The sequence below is a fragment of the Palaemon carinicauda genome, chromosome 20 (assembly GCF_036898095.1).
Source record: "Palaemon carinicauda isolate YSFRI2023 chromosome 20, ASM3689809v2, whole genome shotgun sequence".
Taxonomy (NCBI): domain Eukaryota; kingdom Metazoa; phylum Arthropoda; class Malacostraca; order Decapoda; family Palaemonidae; genus Palaemon; species Palaemon carinicauda.
Genome location: NC_090744.1, coordinates 88,808,869 through 88,821,469, shown reverse-complemented (window position 1 = coordinate 88,821,469; position 12,601 = coordinate 88,808,869). Strand labels below are relative to the sequence as shown.

At 36.3% G+C, this 12,601-nt stretch overlaps 1 protein-coding gene across 1 annotated transcript in view; it reads left to right on the top strand.

The window, feature by feature from the left end:
• Positions 1-11,972: 11,972 nt before the first annotated feature.
• LOC137659968 (protein FAM200C-like) overlaps positions 11,973-12,601 on the top strand; it is an 885-nt gene continuing 256 nt past the window's right edge. The window contains exons 1-2 of the mRNA XM_068394709.1: positions 11,973-12,062; positions 12,291-12,601. The exon at positions 12,291-12,601 is cut by the window's right edge and continues 256 nt beyond it. Coding sequence (XP_068250810.1) covers positions 11,973-12,062; positions 12,291-12,601 — 401 coding nt within the window. The remainder of the gene's footprint in view (positions 12,063-12,290) is intronic.

Below are 12,601 nucleotides of genomic sequence, written 5' to 3'. Positions count from 1 at the left end.
TACATATGTACATACATACATAGAGTATGTATATATTATGCATACATACAGTATATATATATATATATATATATATATATATATATATATATATATATACACATACATATACACGGTATGTATATTTACTTATATAAAAATGTCTGTATATATTATGCATACATACAGTAGGCTATATATATATATATATATATATATGTCTGTATATATTATGCATATATACAGTAGGCTATATATATATATATATATATATATATATATATATATATATATATGAGTGTGTGTGTGTGTGTGTGTGTGTGTGTCTGTCTGTCTGTGTGTGGGTATGTGTGTTTGTGTCGCCATAAACCACAAACAACACAATGTACTGTGCTCTACGCACATTCCTACTCGATATGTAAACACTATTTTTTTCTATATGGGTAGAAATCTGTCATCCTGTATGAAGGTCTCATACGATTATGAAAACTGATAAAGGGTAGATGACATAAGTCTTTTTAGTAATTGCTTATATGTATATAAAAATACAATAAAAATCAGTAATTCTAATGCACGAGTATCATCGGCTTGACCCTCCTCTCTCTCTCTCTCTCTCATGTCGAAGAGATAGGTGGCTGGATTTGCTATAGGTGTGTTTTGCGTGGATGGTATGGATTCGGACACCGATTGTAAAATACCTCTTAATGTTCTAAAGTTGCCATATCGTTAGAAATACTCATAAAATCCTTATTAGCTTCATTTAATCTTCCTTTAATGGTTAATTCTTTATTTATTTCTATATCATTTTTACCTGATATACCATAATCTAATTAAACCTTCAACTATATCATGTGTTTTAACAATTTTAAGTAATTTGTTTCTATTTTGGTAACTGGCAATCCATCCATTGGTATTTCTGAGAAGTGCGCAAGCGACCTCGATAGGAAATGAACGTCGCCAAATTACGCTTAGATATTTGGATTTCTTAACAAAATTGTTTGAAACGTGAGAAAATAAACTCGAAATCAGTTTACTAAATCATCGAGATGGGCACTGATGCATAAGCTTTTTGCGTGAAAACTTTGTACGATGAAAAAATAAAAGGTAACTGTATTATTGGGAATTAATGACCGGGAAAATTCCTATTTCCGAATGTTTTTCTGAATTATAACACAAAGTTTCATCTTCCTGTGTGATAAGTATTTGTAGTACGTCTATTAAAAAAGTAAAGTGAAAAAGAAGAATGATTTACCTTCCCAATGATACCATAAAAATTAATTGAATCGTACTAAATTGTTAATAATAAGACATTTTCAAGGAGTCCATGCAGGGTTCATAGTCATTGTGATTCATTGAGCAGAACCACTTGGAGTAGCAGGTACTGTCTTTTCACCGGAGTAGAGATCTCCGGGTGATCGGAAAGGGTTAAACCCTGACAATTCCATTGCAAAATGGAGAAGAAAACTATGGATTATTTCTTGAAGACATATTGGATGTCTTCCCATTAGCATTTTTTATTCTAACATTATTACCTGTAGGTTTCTTCAGAGATGGTCTTGATATATTGGGTTTTAGGTTTGTGTTTTTCTTTGTATTCTTTTTATTTGTTGAGGCAAATGGTGGACCTTAACTTGAATTTCTGATTTATTTAGTTTATCTTCTGGTTCATTAGAAACATCAACATACAAAACATAAAACTTATTTGATGTCATAACTTTAATGTTTCTAATGGAGGGGGTTGAGAGAGATGGAGGTCTCTCTCTCTTACGATTAATAGATGGTGGGATTCTAGGTTTTTGCACCTTTCCCACTACAGGGGCTTCAGGTAAGTTGGTCTTAAGTGGAACCTCCATCAAATAAGGCAAGGACATGGCCTGAGAGAGGTTTGTACTAGTTTTTCTAATGGGGCACGAAGGCTGTACAGCAATGGGCAATGCCCTAGTGTTAATGCACTGTGGTAAAGCCTCAGGAGGTAATATGGTTACCTCGTTATTTGACATTTTATCAGATGGTATACTTCTTTTTCTAGAGCTATTGTCAGTACTAGGTTGGTTTGATTTTAAAGTCTTAATCTTTTGGCATGTCCCACACTTACAAGTTCTATTTTCGATTTGTTGAGGGCAGCTTCCTCTAACTTATATAGCTCGCAGCACTTGTCTGTGGATTTATGATTCGAGTTGCAATTTAAACACCTGGCTCCAAGTGCACATTCCCCATGGTAAGATATGGAGCAAATACCAAAGTTTTTCTCATTTTTGCAAACCTTAGACGGGTGCCCAAATTTAAAACAAAGCATTGCAGTGGCGTCTGCTTGAATGGTCTTACTTTAAATCATTTTGTATTCAATAATAACATGGAAAGGTACATCAGCATCCTGGAACTTAAGGATTGTCACTGATGTACCTGGGACTTTGTGAACTTTCCATACATTTATTGGACACATGGCCAGTATCCATTCCTCTGTAAATTCATACAGATCTCTGTTAAAAACTACTCCCCTTCCGTAGCTAAAATTTAGGTGGGGTTTGATATCTAACTTAATATCATCATTAGATGTTTGTATGTTTGGACAGTATTACAGAGTGTGTACTTCGATTTGGCATGGATGAGGAAACTATTTTTTCCAAAACGAGATATATCGCCCGGTGTAATAGTTCCTACTTTTTTCTGGATTAATTTGCATATTTTAAAATAATTCCCTGTAACCCCCTTTGATTCAGCTATAAGCCATATTGGTGGTTTTGGCTTTCTCAGGGAAGGCATGACTAAATCCGTGTCTTTTTCCAACCAATCGGCAGGCCTACATATATCCAAATCCTTTAGTACCTTAATCACAGAGAGCAGCCGCAACATTCGAGTTATTAATTTTAATATTATTCATGTTACTTATTGCACTAAAGGCTTCATCATGAACTACTGTAAGATATCCATGAATCGCATTTTTCATATTCAAGTTTCATCCTTATTTCTTTTATACATCCATAGCAATCAAATACTTTATATAGATCATCGTAGTTTATCTCTATTGGAATTTGGGTAACATGAAGGATTCGAAGTATTTATTTTACTAAAGAAATATGGACTTAGTAAAATTATTTTAGCCTATTCCTGTGACTTCTTACTAATATACTCAAATTAAAGTACCGTAATTATCCATATTACAGATAATCATTATTGTCTTCATTGTAATATACAATTGCAATGAAATATCTTGAACTGTTCTTTTTGGTATTACTTGATAAGACGTGAAAACAAAAATAAGCAAAGTATGTCCTTTCATTTACTTTTAAATTTTTTGCATGACTGCTAACGATAGTGATTCATAATCTTTTATCGATGTCTTTTACCTTCTCTTTGGTAGTCCAAAATATTATCTCTTGATTTTGCGATAAGGTCCAATGTTATATTTCCTTTAAATGTGCTCATGATCTTAAATGTAAGAAATTATTCATTATTCAAGGAAATGATTTACTCTATTAGTTATAATTATTTTTACGTAAAGAATGGAAAGCTAATTATCAAAAATTCACCTCATAACTTTATTGCTTTGCTGAATCAATCTTAAACGGGCTTTTGTCATTATAAGTGCATGAATTCCAAGACTGTTAGCAAAAAGTTTGCCAAAAAAAAAAATTGGAATTTGAATTTTTAGTAGGAAATAAACTGAGCTGAGACTCGGTTTAAGATTACACACGTTTAAATGTGCAAAATTTACCATTAGTCGAATGCCAAGTTACAAACCTACCAATTAGCTAAGATGGTGAAGATGGGCTGATTTTAATTCTATGAACACAAAAGAAAAAAAAACCTGAATTTGACAGGTATATGTACAGAAGAATTGCCATAGACTTTAATCTTTCTTCGTGGCAAAGTGGTACGGTCAATCTCATACCAGTATCCTGGACCAGCGTTCGAAACCCGGCCAGTCAGATACTATTGTCTTTGTGTGATTTTGCCTGAGGCTCTGATCCCGAGGTCGTTAAGAGAGTCCAGACTTTAATGTATTGAATTATATGGCTTATTTAAAATATGAAAACACGTTTAAATGTGCAAAATTTATCATATATATATAGATAGATATATATATATATATATATATATATATATATATATATATATATATATATACATACATATATTCTCAGGCATTATTTAAAATGTTAATAGTTTTTCTAGTTTTATTTGTTTTCTTGTGTTCAAGGATAGAATTTGAATGAAAATGCGGAATTTAATGCTGTGCTGCGTTATTTATTCAATTTTTACCGACAGCTGTTTTAACCACTAACTACTGGTTTTCGCCGGGGCATAGTTACATAATTATCATCTGTATGATGGGATTCCAAACGTAAATGAAAAGAAGACTGAAATCATCCAAATACTTCAACAATTAATTCTAAAATTTAATGATATTTTGTACTAGAACTTGAAAATGCTAATGATGACATCTGGATCCATAATACAGCTTAAAGGCCCCAGCTGGAGTTTCAGAGACCTTTAACTGTAGAAAATCTTGATTTCAAGCACAGTCCCACAACATCAGTTTTTAAGGCATTTGAACATGTTCTGGATGTTAGGTGCAAAATGTTCTCCTGTTCATATTCTAAGAAATCGTGAATTTTCAACAGTGGGTGATGCATCCTGACGAACACCAGCCTCTCATAGTCATCCTTCTCGTGCGCAACTTCTGTATCCCTGATTCCGAGATAAGATAGTTTGAAATCTTTTGTTGTGAGCATCAATGGAATGCTGGTATATGGCCCTAGTATTGCTGTGAACTTGAAGTCTTTTCCCAAGTGTTGTCATCGTGCAGCCAATGTACAACATACTGAGAGGCTTACACTCACTTTCTTCTGAGGATCCAAATTTTAAAATTATACTGGTCTTATACCAATTCCTTTTTAAATTGTGTCTTTGGTTTTACTCCATAACTGATAATTCTTTTAAGGACAGTCACTGATTTTCTGTAGTCTGTTCTGTAGTTCACATTGCGATAGAGATCTAAATCTGTATTGCCATTATTTGAGTTCTAGAGCTGTGCTCAGAAATCATCCATTTTCATCCTTAGCATTTCCTGAAAAAATGTTGAAGGCTCTGCTTGAATCTTGCCCTTAATGTCCATGATGAGAAACGACAAACCCGGAGTCTATGAATGTTGGCCAATGCAGCAACACGTAGGGAGAATGTCAGACTCATACAAGAGGCATGTCAATAGTGCTTAGATCAGGAAAGCTTTCCCCCACTGCACTTGTTGGAAACCTGTCTATGAACAACTGGAATATATAAGACGGATTTCAACAAAAAATGGCAATCCCAGTAACACCATACAAGAAATGCTTAGGAAGTAAATGGACGAATTCTGCATACAGGCCCAGAACTCATATTAATGGCAGCAAAGATATAGCTCTCTATCAAACTGTGGACTAAAGTGCATAGAAACAAGAGGAAAATGTCCTTAAAAGAATTCTAATATGAGTAAAGCAATTTGCAAAAGTATTGGTAAGAATATACAGCAAGCAAAACTTGATCACTGCTTTTGTGACGAAAACCTGTCATGCCTACAGTGTACGCAAGAAATTTATGACTTATGTAGTATACAAATTCAGAAACTTGGAAGGGAATGTAAGCCTCTCAGTATATACCACATTGTCACATGATGACAGCGCTCACTCCAGTGGACACTTCAAGCTCACCACAATACTATGACCATATATCAGCCTTTTGTGGGTGCAATACGGTCAGAAAAAAAAAAACGGTTAGCTAATTTTAATGGGTATACAAAAGTTGTTCATAAGGAGGATGACTTTGGAAGGTTGGTAATTTCTGAAGCAGTGTCCATTAGGATAGAACAGCCTACCTTGAAGATGCAAGTTTTCTCAGATTATGTACTCCTCTCCAGCATTACGACATTATGCACCATGCTTCCAGAACATATCCTGAAGCCTTAAAAATTGATGGTGTGAAACGATGTTAAAAAACAAGAATTTTTCCAGCAAAAGTGGTTTGAAACTCCATTCGGACTTTTCAGATGTATTAGGGATCCAGATGTCTTTAGTAGCTTTTTCATGAGTTTTATTGCAAAATATATTGAAAATGTATGTTTTTGAGGTATTTTGATATTTTTAGGTTTCTTTTCATTTTAGTTTGTATCCGTGCACTGCCATTTTAAAAAGCAAGTAATTCATTTAGAAATAAGGCCTGATGAAAGCCATTAGTTATTGGCTGTCGGCTAAAATTGAATAAATAAAGCACCACAGTAAAAATTCTGCACTTTCCTTAAAATTTTATCCCTGAAGACAAAAAAAGATACAGAAAACTAGAAAAATGTTGCTTCAAAATAGAGGTCTTTTTTAGATATATTGATGTTTTTAAATTTCTTTTAATTTTCGGTTGTGCGACTGCACTGCCATAACATTAATGATAATGATTTCTTTGTAAATATGCAATAAATAAACATCAGTTACTGGCTGAAACAGTTGTTGACAAAAAACACAGCACCGTAAAAAAATCTATTTTTTTTTTTTAAATCTATCCGTTAAGACAATTAAAGATAAAAAAAAATGGAGATGATGCCTTGAAATTATTGATGCCCAATTGTGATTCAGCATTTAATGAATGAATGATATGTATATATATATATATATATATATATATATATATATATATATATATATATATATATATATATATATATATATACAGTAGGTCCTCGGGTTACGACGGTCCCGACTTACGCGGTTTCGCCGTTACGAACGCGCCCCATAAAAATATAAAAATAATATTAAGCGTCGTTCCGTCTTACACCGTTAGCGTCGTAAGCGACGTAAACAATTGCGAACTAGTTTCTAGCGCGCGGTGGATGAATACGCTTTGCGGTGGTTGTGGGCGAGGAAGACGGCGTCGCTCAGTTCCACTCATACGCCATTTTTGGTTGTGATTGCCTGTTCTTTCTCTCACGTGATTGATCGTTTTTTTGAACTTTTTGCCCTTCATTATGGCTCCAAAGCGCAAGGCAGATTCTTCTGATGGTAGTGCATCGAAGAAAAGGAAGGCCATCACCATGGAAGTGAAATTAGACATTATTAAGCGGTCTAAAAACGGTGAAACGCCAACGAACATTGGCCGATCGCTTGGCCTTAGCCGTTCGACCGTGGCTACTATCCTTAAAGATAAGGAGCGCATTGTTGAACACGTAAAAGGATCTGCTCCAATGAAAGCAACAGTGATAACGAAACAGCGTAGTGGTTTAATTATCGAAATGGAAAGGTTATTAGTGCTTTGGTTGGAAGATCAAAATCAACGGCGTATTCCAGTGAGCTTAATGGTTATTCAAGAGAAGGCTAAAAGGTTGTTTGAAGCGTTGAAAAAAGAAAGGGGGGGAGAAAGTGAAAGTGAAGAGTTTTCGGCTAGTAGGGGTTGGTTTATGCGATTTAAGGCTCGGGCCAATTACCATAATCTTAAAGTGCAAGGTGAAGCTGCTAGTGGGGATGAGAACGCAGCAAGTGAATTTCCTAAAGCGTTGGCTGAGATAATTAGGGAGGGGGGTTATTCTGCTTATCAGGTGTTCAATGCGGATGAGACAGGTTTATTCTGGAAGCGCATGCCTAACCGCACGTACATAGCAAAGGAGGAGAAGTCAGCACCCGGTCATAAAGCAGGCAAGGAGAGGCTAACTTTGCTTCTTGGGGGAAATGCTGCTGGCGACTTCAAACTGAAGCCCATGCTGGTCTATCAGGCTGAAAATCCAAGGGCACTCAAGGGAATTTGGAAGAGTCAACTCCCAGTCATTTGGAAGGCAAATAAGAAGGCATGGGCGACACTTGCAGTGTTTGAAGACTGGTTTATCAACCATTTTGTACCTAGTGTGGAGCGGTATTGCGCCCAAAAGGGTATCCCCTTTAAGGTGTTGCTATTGCTGGACAATGCCCCTGGACACCTTGCCCAGCTGGGAGACTTTCACCCTAATGTGAAGGTGGTTTACCTTCCACCTAATACCACGGCCCTTTTACAGCCTATGGACCAGGGAGTGATTGCTTCATTCAAGGCCTACTACCTCCGAAGAACAATTGCTATGGCATTACAGGCAACTGAAACGAAGAAGGACTTGACTCTGAAGGACTTTTGGAAGTCCTACAACATCCTTGATGCTATTAAGAACATTGCTGATTCCTGGGAGGAGGTGAAGGTTACAAACATGAATGGTGTTTGGAGGAAGCTATGTCCTCAATTTGTTAATGATTTTCATGGGTTTGAGGACACAGTTGACCATGTTATCAAGAACATTGTTGCCCTGAGTAAGGAAACCGATTTGGAGATGGAGGTTGATGATGTTACGGAGCTGCTAGAATCTCATGGAGAGGAGTTATCTGCTGGGGACTTGATACAACTGGAGAAGCAGATCATAGAGGAAGAGGAAGAAGCCCCCACCCCAGACCCTAAGGCTTTCACAAGGCAGGGCTTGTCAAAAGGTTTTGCCGAGATACAACAAGCATTGGCAACTTTCGAGGCTCAAGATCCCAACATGGACAGGTTCACCAGGGTTTCCAGAGGTGTCATGGACTTACTGCAGTGTTATAAGGAGATTTTGGATGAGAAGAGGATCCTCTCTGTCCAGTCTAACCTGGAGCGGTATTTTAAGAAAGTAGAGAGAACTGCACCCTCTACATCAGCTGCCTCTACTACTCCAGATTTGCCTGCAACAGAGCCTCTACCATCAACCTCAGCTGCCTCTATTGCTACAGAGCCTCTGCCATCAACCTCAGCTGCCTCTGCTTATCCAGCTTCTCCACCACCTCTTGTAGGCTCTTCACCTCCAGACTCGCCTGCCCCAGCTTCTCCAGCATCTTCTGTCTCACTTCCAGAGAATCCTGATTCACCTGCCCCAGTTTCTCCAGCATCTTCTGCACCTTCCTCTCCACAATAAACCAGTCTCTCCGTCCCTTGCAACATCCCTTCCAGTGTGCAAGCCAACCATAGGAATAAGGTAAGGAATTGTTCTCTTTTTTTTTATTGATATTTACTTTAATTCATGTGGTAAGGAATTGTTTTCTTTTTTTTTATTGATATTTACTTTAATTCATGTGGTAAGGAATTGTTTTCTTTTTTTATTGATATTTACTTTAATTCATGTGGTAAGGAATTGTTTTTTTTTTTTTATTGATATTTACTTTAATTCATGTGGTAAGGAATTGTTTTCTTTTTTTATTGATATTTACTTTAATTCATGTGGTAAGGAATTGTTTTCTTTTTTTTATTGATATTTACTTTAATTCATGTGGTAAGGAATTGTTTTCTTTTTTTATTGATATTTACTTTAATTCATGTGGTAAGGAATTGTTTTCTTTTTTTATTGATATTTACTTTAATTCATGTGGTAAGGAATTGTTTTCTCTTTTTCTAATATTGTTTTTATGTCATTTGATACATTTTATTATAGTACAGTATACAGTAATACTTTACAGTACAGTACAGTACGTATATTTATGGTGTTCCGACTTACACGGAAATTCGGGTTACACCGCGTCTTAAGAACGGATCAGCGTCGTAACCCGAGGACCCCCTGTATATATATATATATATATATATATATATATATATATATATATATATATATATATATAATGTGTGTTTTTGTGTGTGTAAAAGATGGCTATTTAATAAGCAAATACTAACAACAATTGATTTGCCCCTAATTGAGGAGCAAACCTTTGGAGATGCCAAAATCACCATTATTATTATTATTATTATCATTATCATTATTATTATTTTTGTTGTTATTACTATTATTATTATTATTTTTTTTTTTTTAATCACGGTCCCCAGAGACTTGTGGTTTATAGCGTGGGGTTTCAGGTTGCATCCAACTTCTTAAGGAATCAATCACTTTCCTAACTATATTTCAAATAGCAAGCTTTTTTCCATAAGTCCTGGGGCTATATCCGCTCCTACCATCTTATGATTCCATATCAATGACTATGGTGTGGTTTCTAGTGCTCCTATGAATATTGGCACTTCTATTCGTATATTATGTAGTCTTCTCTATGCAATTCGCAAGTCTCGGTACTTTTCCCTTTTTCTTCTCCCACTTATGTTTCCCTCTTAAATCTCACGGTACTGCATCATCTATGAGTGATACTTTTTCGTTGTTTTTTAGACCAGTGACATTTCATCCATGTGGTTGTATCACCATGCCTACCCTTATACTGTAGTCACAGAGTAATTTACCCTAATTATTTTCTATCACAGCTTGAGGTTGGTGTTCGCCCCATTTGTTGCTGAATTATATTTGATATTTTTACAGACCTTAATGAGGAGCTTTAGCCACTGAATAATGCCGTTTCTTTTATTGATTCTGAGCAAGTGCTCAAAATTCTATGGCAGTGTGGTTAATGATTTCTTCTTTTGCCATAGATTTTCTGTACTTTGAGGAGTCGTTAGTTTCATCTATTGCACGTTGAATATATTTTGTTATTAGCGCCTGATCTTGTGTTGCTAATATCATTCTTTCTGTTTACCTCTTAAGTTCTCTTCTCTGAAGCCACTGCCATGTTTCCTTACAGGCCAATTCTTCAATTTGTCTCGGGAATTGACCATGCATTAATTTTCTTTTCCATTTAACTAGTCTCTTTTTTTCCTGTTCTCTCCTTATACACTTCTAGGCCTTCATCCTCCATTATTAAGTTTTCTTCCCCTCCAATCTTTAATCATTCATCTTCACTGGTATTAAGGTATTGTCCTAGAAATCTACTTTCAATGTAAACACAATCTTCTGTACTCAAGTCCATTTCCTCCTTCACTGGTATATAGAGCCCATCAATATTTGCTCTTGGGTACCAGTACTTGGTAAATGTCCATTACCTTACTAGTTTTTTATCCATGTTGCATAGCTCATACTTCTTCCACTTCACTATTCCATGTATGTATGTATGTATATATATATATATATATATATATATATATATATATATATATATATATATATATATATATATATATATATATATATATATATACATATTGCATCACTAGCCGTAAGGTAAAAGAAATAAAATATAGAGTGAAATTATAAAATAAATTAAATGGACCCTGGTAGATCAATGGTTTTTGCACTGGTACCAAGTTCAAAACCCCTTCATGTTTGACAAAATCCTTTGAATCATGGCCTTACTTCTTCTGGAAGCTCTGGATAGGCCAATAGGGACAGTAGCCAAGTGGAACAGATCAAGACTATTTCCTATGTAGATAAGTACAAAGATGGATGAATTGTTTTTCAATTTATCTAGCAACATCCCTTATGGACTCATTTCACTGCACCCACATTACTATCGACTATAATGAAATGAATATACGTTATATTGTCAGAAGTGGTTGAGAAATTCTCCTTCTCGCGCACAACCAATGTGGACGGAATAAGAAATGCAAAATTTCTCGACAACCGAAGATGAACGGGTTAAGGGGCACTGAACTGTGGCTGTCAGCCCCATATATTTTTTAGCCCTGAACTCCCTCCTGTACAGTAACTGCTTGATGGCAATGGTTTTCATCCCATCAGTATCCTTGTCCATCGTGCTGTACCCAAGTTGAACTATTTTAAAAATTACCCCTCCTGTGGGCTACCCATACACAGGAGATCGCATCATGCCAAAGGTTCATGGCAATATTAATAACTCAAGCATCACGTTGGAGATATTTTGAATTGGAGGTTTCATCTGATTACCCACTTTTCTATATAATCACATATTCTTATGTCATTCAATTTTCAAGCGATGATGAGACTATGGCTTCAAGAAGACTACTATGATTTCTGGCAAAAAAAAAAAAATAGTGTGTTTTTCTTCAATATCGCCCATACTTATTACTTGAACAGAATGGTACTTTGACACAGCACTCTATAGACCTCCCCTAATTCTTGATACTATGATGCATTGGCAAATCTCGTTAATTACTGTGTTAATTCTTGTATAATAAAGCCTAAGCCAAGTGAATCGGGTAACTAGATGAAGCAATTCGAATACCTACACTTCCCCGTCCCTCCCCTCACCATCCCTCCCTTCTTAACCTGGGTTCGATCGAACCCCAGGGGTTCGGTGAGTCAGTTTCAGGGGTTCGGCGGTTTGGTTCACCCCACTCGTATGATTCGTGACGTCATGCTCTGCTTGGCCATCATTGGCTGCAGCTGATCACGCCACATCGCTTGGTCTTGATATCTGTGCTGCAGGCAACTCGATCCACTCAGTAGTCGACTTGTGACTGTCGTGATCGTACGTGATTTGTGATTTCCCTTTTAATACTTCAAACCCTTGATACTAACTAAGTCGAGCAAAAAAAGGAAGTGGTCGGACGAATACGTACAGTATGGATTCACATGTATAACGGAACGTGATGGGAGTCAGCGTCCTCAGTGCATGATTTGCAATGCCAAGTTGAGCAATTCTAGTCTGGCACCGGCAAAACTAAGGGAACACTTCCTAAAGCTGCATGGAGATGAGAAATACAAGAACACAACGCTTGCTGAATTCAAGGTGGAGAGAGCCAGATTCGATGAAAGGGCTACTCTGCCTACTTTCGGCTTTGTACCTATCGACAAACCGGTCTTAACAGCATCATACGAAGTTGCATACCTGAT